The 15,000-nt window shown below is 43.4% G+C and overlaps 1 protein-coding gene across 1 annotated transcript in view; it reads right to left on the bottom strand.

Annotated features, from left to right (window-relative positions):
- The window catches only part of unc5c (unc-5 netrin receptor C), a 184,326-nt gene that overhangs the window by 25,797 nt on the left and 143,529 nt on the right, over positions 1 to 15,000 (bottom strand). Inside the window, 3 exon segments of the mRNA XM_042302190.1 lie at positions 14,049 to 14,131; positions 14,133 to 14,211; positions 14,516 to 14,683. Coding sequence (XP_042158124.1) covers positions 14,049 to 14,131; positions 14,133 to 14,211; positions 14,516 to 14,683 — 330 coding nt within the window.

The following is a 15,000-nucleotide window of genomic DNA, read 5'->3' as shown; positions in this document are numbered from 1 at the left end:
TATATATATATATCTACCTCTATCACTCCAGTATCCCTGTCCCCTTCCCCCTATACATATCTACTTCTATCACTCCATTATCCCTGTCACCTTACCCCTATACATATCTACTTCTATCACTCCATTATCCCAGTCACCTTACCCCTATACATATCTACTTCTATCACTCCATTATCCCTGTCCCCTTACCCCTATATACAGTGCCTTGCAAAAGTATTCGGCCCCCTTGAACTTTGCGACCTTTTGCCACATTTCAGGCTTCAAACATAAAGATATAAAACTGTATTTTTTTGTGAAGAATCAACAACAAGTGGGACACAATCATGAAGTGGAATGACATTTATTGGATATTTCAAACTTTTTTAACAATTCAAAAACTGAAAAATTGGGCGTGCAAAATTATTCAGCCCCCTTAAGTTAATACTTTGTAGCGCCACCTTTTGCTGCGATTACAGCTGTAAGTCGCTTGGGGTATCAGTTTTGCACATCGAGAGACTGAAATTTTTTCCCATTCCTCCTTGCAAAACAGCTCGAGCTCAGTGAGGTTGGATGGAGAGCATTTGTGAACAGCAGTTTTCAGTTCTTTCCACAGATTCTCGATTGGATTCAGGTCTGGACTTTGACTTGGCCATTCTAACACCTGGATATGTTTATTTTTGAACCATTCCATTGTAGATTTTGATTTATGTTTTGGATCATTGTCTTGTTGGAAGACAAATCTCCGTCCCAGTCTCAGGTCTTTTGCAGACTCCATCAGGTTGTCTTCCAGAATGGTCCTGTATTTGGCTCCATCCATCTTCCCATCAATTTTAACCAACTTCCCTGTCCCTGCTGAAGAAAAGCAGGCCCAAACCATGATGCTGCCACCACCATGTTTGACAGTGGGGATGGTGTGTTCAGGGTGATGAGCTGTGGTGCTTTTACTCCAAACATAACGTTTTGCATTGTTGCCAAAAAGTTCATTTTGGTTTCATCTGACCAGAGCACCTTCTTCCACATGTTTGGTGTGTCTCCCAGGTGGCTTGTGGCAAACTTTAAACGACACTTTTTATGGATATCTTTAAGAAATGGCTTTCTTCTTGCCACTCTTCCATAAAGGCCAGATTTGTGCAATACACGACTGATTGTTGTCCTATGGACAGAGTCTCCCACCTCAGCTGTAGATCTCTGCAGTTCATCCAGAGTGATCATGGGCCTCTTGGCTGCATCTCTGATCAGTCTTCTCCTTGTATGAGCTGAAAGTTCAGAGGGACGGCCAGGTCTTGGTAGATTTGCAGTTGTCTGATACTCCTTCCATTTCAATAGTATCGCTTGCACAGTGCTCCTTGGGATGTTTAAAGCTTGGGAAATCTTTTTGTATCCAAATCCGGCTTTAAACTTCTTCACAACAGTATCTCGGACCTGCCTGGTGTGTTCCTTGTTCTTCATGATGCTCTCTGCGCTTTTAACGGACCTCTGAGACTATCTCAGTGCAGGTGCATTTATACGGAGACTTGATTACACAAAGGTGGATTGTATTTATCATCATTAGTCATTTAGGTCAACATTGCATCATTCAGAGATCCTCACTGAACTTCTGGAGAGAGTTTGCTGCACTGAAAGTAAAGAGGCTGAATAACTTTGCACGCTCAATTTTTCAGTTTTTGATTTGTTAAAAAAGTTTGAAATATCCAATAAATGTCGTTCCACTTCATGATTGTGTCCCACTTGTTGTTGATTCTTCACAAAAAAATACAGTTGTATATCTTTATGTTTGAAGCCTGAAATGTGGCAAAAGGTCGCAAAGTTCAAGGGGGCCGAATACTTTCGCAAGGCACTGTATATATCTACCTCCATCACTCCATTATCCCTGTCCCCTTCCCCCTATACATATCTACTTCTATCACTCCATTATCCCAGTCACCTTACCCCTATACATATCTACTTCTATCACTCCATTATCCCTGTCCCCTTACCCCTATATATATATCTACCTCCATCACTCCATTATCCCTGTCACCTTACCCCTATACACATCTACTTCTATCACTCCATTATCCCTGCACATTGTAAATATGGTACTGGAACTGACCCTGTATGTAGTATGCTTACTTACTTACTTTATCGTGTTCTTCTTATTTCTTATTTTTATTTCTCGTGTGTTTTTGTTCTACCTTATGTTTAGCACTACATCGATATTGAATGCAATTACTGAATTGTTGGGTTTAGAGCTGGCGAGAAAGGTGTTTCACTGTACGTGTGCACGTGACATTAAAACTTGAAACATCAGACGGGGAGATAAATTGACGGCTCGCTATTTAAAGGGAAACGCTTAAGCTTTTAGTGGCCATTTCACAAATAACATCTTGGGTTAGGAAGGTTATGTATTTGCCATAAGTGCACAGCGCCATGCGAACACTAGGATTAAAACGCCACAATACAATAACAGATCATGCTACTCTGGTTGAAGGTTTATGAATATGGCAAGAATATGGCAGATGCCGTGTGGGGATTCCAGTACGCAGGCATTTTAAAACATTCACTTCTTTCAACCCCTATCAGCTCACCCTATACAGCCCTCAGTATACCCCCTTGTCTGAACATAGACGTCACATTAAAGACAGTAGATTCTCCACAGATACATATGTTAGGCCACTAATCCCCACTCTGACACACAGCAGAGGAGAGAACAAAACCGCCAGAATCAAATGATGAAAGTCTGAAAATGCCATTTCACTGTGCTCCCTTTGCCAAGCTGCCCTGTAGTTATTTACCATATATCCCCACCTTCGAGGAATCTCCTATCCGTGCTTTGATGATAAAAGGCAGCAACCTGCTAAGTGCGAGCATTAAAATGTATCACTTAGATTAATACATCCCTTTGAACACGAGCAACTGTCGGAAAAGGAGAAAAATCAAACACTTCATTTTCTACGTAGAGGCGGAGCCCGAGAAAGAGGTAAAAGAGAGAGCGAGAGCAGACAGAGGTGTAATATTTCAGGCAGACTCGGTGCCTCAGTCTTGGATGGACTCAACTAATCAATAAAAAATGGACAACCTGACCAGAGAGGTCTAGGATCTTTAACAGTTTGCAGTTCTCCCATAGAGAGAGAGGTGGATGTCCTGAAAGAGACTGGTAGCCAGATGAAAACAAACTGTAAATCCAAGCGAGACGGCATAAAGCACTGTCTGTGAATCATCATTACAGATGACTGGGGAAACAGAGAGACACAATCCAGGAGGAATAACATCGTTGTGGATGGAATAGAGTCTTCACATGAGACCTGGATGGAGTCTGAGGAGAAAGTCTGAGGAAAAATGTTCACTGAAAAGCTGCAGATCAGAGGAAGATTGAGGTGGAGCGCGCCCACAGGTCTGGAAAACCTGCAACCAACCCAGATGACACACCCAGTCTAATAGTGGTCAAGTTCCTAAGGTTTAAGAACAAGATGGCTGTTCTGGAGAGAGGAACCAACGTACTTGAGAGGAACCAACATCTTCCTTAATGAGGACTACTCAAAAGTTTTACACCAGAGGCGGAAATAACTTATCCCAGCCATGAAAGCTGCCAGAGAGCGTGGGGACATTGCTTACATCCACTACAACAGGCTCATTGAGTGAGAGAGAGTGAGAGATCCTAGCTTCCGGGTCACTAGCTTTAGCCCCACATCCCAAACGCACACATACACTAACTGACACTCACAAGTGCCTGATTGACTGACTCTATTAGCCCGAACAATGTCCTTGCCAACCGTTGTGTGTTTGTTAATTTTGTTTCTTCATATTATGTCCATCTCCGATACCCAGGAAAGAGTTTCAAATAGCCCGTATTAATATACACCGAGTGTACAAAACATTCAGAACACTCTTTCCTAACTCTTTCCATGACATACAGTGCATTAGGAAAAGTACTCAGACCCCTCGACTTTTTCCACATTTTGTTACATTACAGCCTTATACCCCATAATACACAATACCCCATAATGACAAAGTAAAAACAGGTTTTAAGAAATGTTTGCAAATTAATTTAAAAAAACAACAGAAATACCTTATTTACATAAGTATCCAGACCATTTGCTAAGAGACTCGAAATTGAGCTTTGGTGCATCCTGTTTTCCGTTGATCATCCTTGAGATGTTTGTACAACTTGTTTGGAGTCCACCTGTGGTAAATTCAATTGATTGGAAATTATTTAGAAAGATACACACCCATCTATATAAGGTCCCACAGTTGACAGTGAATGTCAGAGCAAAATGAAGCAATGAAGTCGAAGGAATTGTCCGTGGAGCTCTGAGACAGGATTGTGTCGAGGCACAGATCTGGGGAAGGATACAAAAACATTTCTGCAGCATTGAAGGTCTCCAAGAACACATTGGCCTCCATCATTCTTAAATGAAAGAAGTAAGGAACCACCAAGACTCTTCCTAGACCTGGCTGCCCGTCCAAATTGTGCAATCGGGGGAGAAGGGCCTTGGTCAGGGAGGTGATCAAGAACCTGATGGTCACTCTGACAGAGCTCCAGAGTTCCTCTGTGGAGATGGGTGAACCTTCCAGAAGGACAACCATACTGCAGCACTCCACCAATCAGGCCTTTATGGTAGAGTGGCCAGACGGAAGCCACTACTCAGTAAAAGGCACATAACAGCCCGCTTGGAGTTTGCCAAAAGGCACCTAAAGGACACTCCGAGCATGAGAAACAAGATTGAAAGCAAGATTGAACTCTTTGGCCTGAATGCCAAGTGTCACGTCTGGAGGAAACCTGGCACCATACCTACGGTGAAGCATGGTGGTGGCAGCATCATGCTGTGGAGATGTGTTTTAGTGGCAGGGACTGGGAGACTAGTCAGGATTGAGAGAAAGATGAATGGATCAAAGTACAGAGAGATCCTTGATGGAAACCTGCTTCAGAACACTCTGGACCTCAGACTGGGGGGAAGATTCACCTTCCAGCAGGACAACGACCCTGAGCACACAGCCAAGACAAGGCAGGAGTGGCTTCAGGACAACTCTTTGAATGTCCTTGAGTGGCCCAGCCAGATCCTGGACATCCAACCTGACAGAGCTTGAGAGGATCTGCAGAGAAGTATGGGAGAAACTCCCCAAATACAGGTGTGCTAAGCTTGTCGTGTCATACCCAAGAAAACTCAACGTTGCAATCGCTGCCAAAGGTGCTTCAACAAAGTACTGAGTAAAAGGTTCTGAATATTTACGTAAATGTGATATTTCAGTTTATTATTAATACATTTGCAAACATTTCTAAAAACCTATTTTGGCTTTTTTATTAATGTGTGTAGATTAGATTTTTTCTACCATTTTCGAATAAGGCTGTAACGTAACAAAATGTGGAAAAGGTCAAGGGGTCTGAATTTTTTCCGAATGCACTGTAGACTGACCTGGTGAATCCAGGTGAAAGCTATGATTCTTTATTGATGTCACTTGTTAAATCCACTTCAATCAGTGTAGATGAAGGGAAGGAGACAGGTTAAAGAAGGATTTCCAAGCCTTGAGACAATTGAGACATGGACTTTGTATGTGTGCCATTCAGAGGGTGAATGGGCAAGACAAAAGATTTAAGGGCCTTTGAACAGGGTATGGTAGAAGGTGTCAGGCACACCCGTTTGAGTGTGTCAAGAACTGCAACGTTGCTGGGTTTTTCACACTCAACAGTTTCCCATGAGTATCAAGAATGGTTCACCACCCAAAGGACATCAAACCAACTTGACAGAACTATGGGAGGCATTGGAGTCAACATGGCCAGCATCCCTGTGGAACGCCTTCGACACCTTGTAGAGCCCATGCCCATGTGAATTATGGCTGTTCTGAGGGCAAAAGGGATGCAACTGAATATTATGGTAATATTAACGTTTCACCCAGTGTATGTAGCCTTAGAAATAAGATTCATGAAATCAATAACTTGCTAAGATCAGATAACATTCATATATTGTCCATCTTTGAGACTCAGAGGATTCCTTTGATTATACAGCAGTAGCAATGCAGGGATATAAGATCCACAGAAGAGACAGGAATGCCTATGGGGGAGGTGTTGCTGCATATATTCAGAGCCATATTCCTGTCCACAGAAGAGACAGGAATGCCTATGGAGGAGGTGTTGCTGCATATATTCGGAGCCATATTCCTGTAAAGCTTGGAGAGGATCTCATGTCTAATGCTTGTGAAGTGTTGTGGTTGCAGGTTCGCCTGCCTCATCTAAAGCCTATTTTGTGGTGATGTTATAGGCCACCAACTGCTAACATTCATTATCTGGATATGTGTGCAATGCTTGATAATTTGTTTGATTTTAACAGAGAGTTGAATTGTTCATGAAGCTGTCCACTCGAGAGGAAGCTGCTCATTATAACCAGTGTCTGTAATCTAGTTCAGGTTATTAATCAACCTACCAGGGTATATACAAACAGTACAGGAACTATATCATCCATGTGTATTGATAAAATTTTCACCAATGCTGTAGAGCTCTGCTCTGAAGCTGTATCCATACACATTGGATGTACTGGCCATAATATAGTGTCCATAGAAAAGCCAAAGTTCCAAAGGCTGGGCCTAAAATAGTGTATAAGAGATCATACAAAGTTTTTGTACTGATTCCAATGTGTCACGCCCTGACCTTAGATACTTTTTTATGTCTCTATTTTGGTTTGGTCAGGGCATGAGTTGGGGTGGGAATTCTATGTTTTGTGTTCTATGTTTTCTATTTCTGTGTGTTTGGCCAGGTGTGGTTCTCAATCAGAGGCAGCTGTCTATCGTTGTCTCTGATTGAGAACCATACTTCGGTAGCCTTTTCCCACCTGTGTTTTGTGGGTAGTTGTCTTTTGTTTTTGTGTCTGCACCAGACAGAACTGTTTCGGTTCGTTCGTTCTCTTTGTTGTTTTAGTATTTCAGTGTTCAGTTCTATTAAAATATCATGAACACTTACCACGCTGTGCTTTGGTCCACTTCTTCAAACAGCCATTACACAATGTTCAATATAGAAAAATATCTGTTGGTTTGATATGTGTAATGTGGAGCATCCAGATGCTGCACTTGATGCATTTATGAAATAGTTTCTTCCAGTTATTTATAAGCATGCAACTATTACGAAACTGACTGTTACAACTGTTAAGGCTCCATGGATTGATGAGGAATTGAAAAGATGTATGGTTGAGAGGGACGAGGCAAAAGGAGTGAGGAATAAGCCTGGCGGCACATCTGATTGGTGAATGTACTGTACATTGAGAAATGTGACTCAACTGAACAAAAACAAATGGTATTAAAAAACCAAGATAAATTACATAAAGAATGATGTGAAAAAGCTTTAGGTTTTCTTTAATGGAATGTTAAACATGTAAAGTATGGTGCACCGCAGGGCAGCTCTCTTGGTACTCTTTTCTATTTTTAACAAAGATCTGCCACTGGCATTAAACAAAACCTGTGTGTGTATTTAGTGAAATCAATGCAGCCCTAAACAGAGTTTCTGTCAGTTTTAGAATGGCTTGCTAGTAATAAACTAGTCCTGGACATCTTTCAAACTAAGAGCATTGTATATGTCACAAATCATTCACCAAATTCTAGACAGCTGAATCTGATGATGAATAAATGTGGCTGTTGAGCAAGTTGAGGAGGCCACATCACTTTGTGTTACCTTGAAATGTAAACTGTCATGGTTGATTCAATGGTTATAAAGACGCGGCACTGACACACATACTTACCCCACCAGACATGCCACCAGGGGTCTTTTCACAGTCCCCAAATCCAGAACCAATTCAAAAAACCTACAGTATTATATAGAGCCATGATTGCATGGAACTCCCTTCCATCAAAGATTACTAAAGTGATCAGCAAACAGATAAAGCAACAACGCCTCTCCCCTATTTGACATAGATATTGTGTGTCTATACTGATATGTACGCTATGTGTGACGTTTTACATTTATGTAATTCTGTCCTTGAACTGTTCTTGTCTATTAAAATAATGTATTATTTAATGTTTCATGTTTTGTGTGGACCCCAGGAAGAGTAGGTGCTGCTATCGTAACAGCTAATGGGGATCCTAATAAAATACCAAATCCCTGTGGACTGGGGTAAGACAGTGGCAGGCTGGCAGCGTAGAGACAATGAGCACCAACATGATAGAAGGGCACTACCAGCCAAGGGTAAGAGGGCCAGTCAGGGTGAAAACAGATAGTCAAGCAGCCAAGGTACGCGATACGAGAGAGAGCAGAGAGACAGAAAGGTAGAGAGAGGGAGCTGCCACAGGAGGCTAGGGGGAGTGAAAGAAGGAGGGTGAGGCATGGCAGGGTACAGGGCAGTGATTATGGAGGACAATTGGAAATAAGGTTGACACTTTATTTGACAGGGTATATATAAGGTCTTTATGCACTGTCATCTGACCAAATAACTATGTAAAAACATCATTGCGAATCGGAAAGTGGAGCAATGTTTGCAAATGCCTGGTTGCTAGATGCTTGTTATGCAGATACTGTAAAGACCTCATGCATATACCTCGCCATTAAAGTGTGTCCCGTGGAAAAAAGAAGAAAAAAGGAATGGACACATAAATAAAAACAATAACTCACATGGATATCCCAAATCAATCTTGTCTTTGTTGAATTCAGAGGACTTCTGATAAAAGGAACCTTGGGGAGAGGAGGGAGAGGAGGGAGAGGAGGGAGGAGGTGGGACGGGAGGATGAAAATCAAATTTAAAATAAACCGAAAAACAAACAATGCAACAGAGAAGGCATGAGGAATGATGGCACAGGGAAACAATCTCTCTTGATTTGGACGCTCCCCTCTCCTCTCTCAGTCTCTATGGGCCGTGTGTGGAGAGAGGGATGAGAGGAGCAGGGGCGTTGGAGGAGAGGAAGAGAGGAGGAGGGCCTGTGGGGAAGTGGTGTTATCCATCAGCTGCATGGGTTTAGTGCTCTTTAGCAGCACTAGCGAATGGCTGTGGGGAGAGGAGGAGAGGAGGAATGCTGAGGAGGAGAGGAGGAATGGAGAGGAGGAGAGGAGGAATGCTGAGGAGGAGAGGAGGGATGGAGAGGAGGAGAGGAGGAATGGAGAGGAGGAGAGGAGGATGGGAGGAGGAGCTAGCTGAGGCTGATAGACAGCAGGAGAATGGCAGGGTCAATAGCACCGACAGCGCTGCATCTGTCACAGCTGGGCTGGGAATCACCTCCCACATTAGAGGTGGAGGGGTAGAGGGATGGTCGAGCTGTATGAGGGAAGGTCAAAATGGAAATGACTGAACACACCACACATATCCCTACTGTGTTGACACTTACTGTGCTTTGAAGGCCTAAACACAACGTCACAAAAACAATCAACACCCCAGAGAACGCACACTAAACACACACAGACACGTTTCCAGGAACACACACAGTCACACGCATCACTCCATCACCTGGGACATACACAAACAGACAAACAATGAGCTCCTGATGGAGAGGAAGAGGGGGGGGATATAGGTAGACAAGTCAATGGACAGTCAAATCTATAGTGTGATAGATGGGGCGAGTGTGTACATGTAATCAGACTGAGGAGACCGAGACAGAGAGCCGGGGGAGTTGACTGTCAGAACAGGCCTAAATGATGGGACCTCCGGACCCATCCTGCTTAGTTATATACATGCTGAGTGAGTCTGTTGCCACTGTAAAAAAAAAACTGCTTTAGCTAGAGCTTCCTAAAGGAAACCAACGCTATACACCCAGTTTCTATTGGGGCTATTCTTTCAACGTGACATCGCTGAGCTGTGGACTAGGGTGGTGCCTCTACTGGAAATCATTGTTATTTTTACGTCATTTATTCCGATGCTTCCTGAATAGTAATATGACTGGTTTCTATATCTGTGTCCCCAACAACAGGCATGGCTGGCTAAAGTAGTCTCTATAATTGATTGATTCCCATAAGTACTGTGTCTTAGCGACAGTTGAAGTCAGAAGTTTACATATACCTTTGCCAAATACATTTAAACTCAGTTTCTCACTATTCCTGACATTTAATCCTAGTAAAAATGACCTGTCTTAGGTCAGTTAGGATCCCCACTTTATTTTAAGAATGTGAAATGTCAGAATAATAAGAGAGAGCATGATTTATTTCCTTTAAACTGTTTAACTTGGGTCAAATGTTTCAGGTAGCCTTCCACAAGCTTCCTACAATAAGTTGGGTGAATTTTGGCACATTCCTCCTGACGGAGCTGGTGTAACTGAGTCAGGTTTGTAGGCCTCCTTGCTCGCACACGTTTTTTTTCAGTTCTGCCCATAAATTTTCTATAGGCTTGAGGTCAGGGCTTTGTGATGGCCACTCCAAACGTGGTACCTTCAGGTGTTTGGAAATTGCTCCCAAGGATGAACCAGACTTGTGGAGGTCTACCGTTTTTTTCCCTGAGATCTTGGCTGATTTCTTTTGATTTTCCCATGATGTCAAGCAAAGAGGCACTGAGTTTGAAGGTAGGCCTTGAAATACATGCACAGGTACACCTACAATTGACTCAAATGATGTCAATTAGCCTATCAGAAGCTTCTAAAGCCATGACATCTTTTTCTGGAATTTTCCAAGCTGTTTAAAGGCACAGTCACTTAGTGTATGTAAACTTCTGACCCACTGGAATTGTGATACAGTGAATTATAAGTGAAATAATCTGTCTGTAAACAATTGTTGGAAAAATTACTTGTGTCATGCAAAAAGTAGATGTCCTGACCGACTTGCCAAAACTATAGTTTGTTAACAAGAAATGTGTGGAGTGGTTGAAAAACGAGTTTAATGACTTCAACCTAAGTGTATGTAAACTTCCGACTTGTACATATTTAACATGGAATTATGCATAAGAATCTTCCATTCCCAAAACAACTACAATTAGACATATACTAATGTTGTTGTTTAGCTCTATCTATTTTAGTGGTAAATGTTGACTATATTACATAAAATTATATAATTCAGCAAAAAGTATATATAAAAAAAATACAAGCCTTGAGGTAAATATTATACAATGTAGTGATATTTGACAGTGTCTGGTGTTTGATAAGAATAAAGGCTGTCTTAGACCTTGTGCTGCAGTCAGCCCTACCCTTTCTACAGATCGATATGTCAACAACATGTCATCTGTCTGAGAGCGGAGTTACCACAGCCTTGGAAAACAACATCAGAATCCACTAAGACAGGCCGAAAGAGAGAGAAAAGAGAGAGAGAGAGGAGAGAGAGGAGAGGAGAGGAGAGGAGAGGAGGAGAGGAGAGGAGAGGAGAGGAGAGGAGAGGAGAGGAGAGGAGAGGAGAGGAGAGAGGAGAGGAGAGGAGAGGAGAGGAGAGGAGAGGAGAGGAGAGAGAGGAGAGGAGAGGAGAGGAGAGGAGAGGAGAGGAGAGGAGAGAGAGAGAGAGAGAGAGAGAGAGAGCACAAACACATGAGGAACAGAGGGTCAAACTAACTTCACATTGAACTCACCCCTAAGGATGGGTCGAAAGTCATCTATCCTTCAATATCTAGCGCCGTTTCCAGAATAAAGGTTATAGATAAGCAAGTTTGATGACGCGTATATGAGTTTGATGACGCGTATATAGTAGCAATTCAGCGTGAGCAACATTGCTATGCGTCAGACTAATTAGTTCATCAAATCAATCAGATGGATTACATTTTGCAATGTTTAAAATGAATTCAACCCCCCCCAAAAAAAATGAGATCAAACTGGAACGGAATCTAAGGGTATCTATTAGTGCTGATCCCAGACCAGCGTAGAGAGAGGAAAATCAGTGGGCGAGGTGAGTTCAGATTGCACACATCTTCCATTCCCAATCATATTTGCCATAATGTGAGCTTTTAGATAATGGGCCGCTCTCCTAAATGCGGGTGGAGATGGTTATTAGCGTTGACATAAGTGGCTTCACCCTCTTAGCTTTCCTAAAATCAATCCAGGGAAGGATCCTAAATCTATATGGATATGGGTTTATATCCTCTGCAAACTGGCCATTAATCTAACAGAGAACTAATGCTTCTGCAATGGGCTTAGTCTGGGAAAGAGAGAGAGAGCAGGCGAGGGGGTGAGGGAAAGAAAAAGAGAGAGAGTGAGAGCGGGCGAGGGGGAGAGGGAAAGAAAAAGAGAGAGAGAGCGATGGAAGGAGAGGGAGCTTCATGAGGGCTTCACAGCACGCTGAGATAAAAAAAAAAAAATTAAAATAAAAAGGCTGAAGGAAATGGAAATGTTTGTTCCATCTCAAAGCTGCTATTTGAATGATTTCACCTGCATTTAAAACAACAGATCAACCACCAGTTCAGTGTGACAAAGCTGTACACATACAGCTTATCCATCTTGCTAAATATGCACTAGTAATCAGTAAATGTACCTCTGTTTGTATTCATTATATAAGTGGCAGTCACATCACCTGGGTTATACCAGTCAGACATAGGCGCAATCTACATATCAGGATGGAATGTGGTGACTATATAGGTCATATTCATGGTATGGAGCAGCTATGTCTGCATTATTTACAAGTCTATTGGCTACTGTAGAACATATGATATTAGTGGAATGCATGTGACCATCTGCATCCGATACAGCACAGGACATGTAAAGACTGTCTGGGTTCCATTAGTGTCATAGAGAACATCTGGAACGTCTGCATGGTGTTATTGGAGTACGGTGACCGTCTGGGTTCTATTAGTGTCACACTGGAACCGTAGAGGGAACCATAGGCAGTGTGTGGGCTTCTCACCCTAAAGACTTTATTAGGAAGGGAGTGATTTAAAAAAAGTCTCGCCCCTGACTTTTAATTTGACAAGAACACTCTTGCTCCTGCCTACAGCGCTCTCCCCCTTTCTCTCTCTCTCTCTCTCGCTCTTTCTCTCCCTCCCTCTCAGAATTAGCAGATAAGCACGACTTCAAAGTAGGAAAGGTTTTACCCTGCGAGTCTGCAGCACACAGAACAAAGCAGCGAAAAGCTACAGTATGTTTCCGATCTCTGCAGCTCTCTGACTGTATAGAAAGGGAAAAGGAGGCAGGATTGTTGGCTCAACTGAACTGTGTGTTTCTCGGCTCTCAAAAAAAAAAAAAAAACTTCTCAAAGAGCATTTCTCCGCCTACGGAAAATCTCCAGCGGTCCCGACCACAAGCTGAGTTTAGGCTCTTCAAGAGGAGTTAAGAGCAAAACAATAACATTTATAGAATGATTGCGGAGCACTAGGAGGAAACGCCAGGAAATTCGACTGCCTCTCCCCCCCCCAGTTGTAATACTTCTAAAATGTTGCGAGAGAGCTACAGGGAAACAAATACTAGCCTGCTTGTCAACACATATAACTGGGCATTCAGGAAAAGCAGCATGTCTGTGCTTGTGTGACATTGGGGCTCCCAATTTTCCTCTCATTGGACCGATGGAATCCCGTGCTTTTTAAATTAGAGCAGCAATCACAGTAGCCCAGCAATTATGAGATTCCCTGTAAGTACATTATAATCACTTATCATTATTTTAAATATAGCTCCTGAATGCCCACTCTGTGACAAGAGTAATAGCTTACAGTAATGCTGCCTGGTGGTGTGGTGACGAGGCTGTTGTTTAACACACACTGACTACTCTAGATGTACTCCCTGGGGCCCAGGGCGGAACAAAGATACACATTGTCTCCTGTCTTTGTGTAATTTCACTCCAAAACGGCAGAAAGTGTGTGTGACGGAAAGAGAAAAGGTGTGTGTGTGTGTGGTAAGTGTATGTTAGTGCAAGGATGTGAGTGTGAAACAGCGGAGAGAAAGGGATACAGGGGAAGTGGGTGGAGGTGTCTTGTGGGAGTGCAGTGAGAAACAGGATGGCTCCTAAACAGACAGACACACAGACACACAGACAGACACACAGACAGACAGACAGACAGACAGACAGACAGACAGACAGACAGACAGACAGACAGACAGACAGACAGACAGACAGACAGACAGACAGACAGACAGACAGACAGACAGACAGACAGACAGACAGACAGACAGACAGACAGAGACAGAGACAGAGACAGAGGGATCACGTTATAATGCATTGGGTTCCTACAGAATCAGACAGAGGAGGGTAGGATAGAGTGAGGATGGTAATCATGTACTGTACTCACTCTGCATACACAGGCCATCGGTGCAGTTCTTGGACTGAAGCACCATGCCCTCACAGTCCTTCCCCCGTTTTTGGGCACCGGGCGCTGCACTCCCTCCTCCTCCAGTGGGTACACTCTGTCCCACACGTGGACCATTTACTCCACTCTGTCCACAGACCATCCACTAACACACAGAGGGGAGGGAGGGAGTGGGGGGCGGGGGGCATGGTAGTGGGGAGGGAGGGAGGAGAGGGTGAGAAGGCATGGAGGGTGGGAGTGAGAGTGTGCGAGATTGGGTGCATGAGTGTGTGACAATTAGTGGGAAAGAAACGGGGTGGGGTGAGGCGGGGCGGAGTGGGGTGGGTAAGAGTGAGAGTAAGAATGATAGATATCTATATTTATGAAAATACATAGTGCTCTGTTTGTGTTGTCCAGTAAATTGCACTCCCCTGCTCCATAAGGGTTGTGACAAGTGGCGCAGTAACTACCTGGGCACAGTGGGTTGCATGCCAGCTTCTGAATGCCTTGCCCGTCACAGATGGCACCCCCGTTGAGCGGTGCTGGGTTGGTGCAGCTCCGCGTGCGCTTCTGGTAGCCACGGCCACAGCGACTGTTACACACCGTCCACTCTGTCCATGTTGACCAGGCGCCATTCACTGTAGAAAAACCCCAACGACATTGGAAGACAACATGTTTAACACTTTAGCAAATACAATCGTTGTCCTTTTGATAGTGGCATTGAGTGAGTCTTGGAGAATGTGAGTGTTTTCCACTAGCCCTTTTTTGCTCGAATGAACATGGCATTGAAGAATCTGTAGCACACTTGGGTTCTCCCCTGTTAGCACTGTTCATTAGTTAGCTATGTGGACAGGCTATTCTGGCTGTTGTATTTCCCAGCTTCTGAATCCCTCAAATCCTTTCTTCCTTTCCTCCAATTCCATCTGCGTCTCAGTCGAAATCCAGAGCAGAATGA

Source organism: Oncorhynchus tshawytscha, linkage group LG20 (genome assembly GCF_018296145.1).
Source record: "Oncorhynchus tshawytscha isolate Ot180627B linkage group LG20, Otsh_v2.0, whole genome shotgun sequence".
NCBI classification, from domain to species: domain Eukaryota; kingdom Metazoa; phylum Chordata; class Actinopteri; order Salmoniformes; family Salmonidae; genus Oncorhynchus; species Oncorhynchus tshawytscha.
Note: the sequence above shows the minus strand (reverse complement) of the source record. Positions and strands in the feature narration are given on the sequence as shown.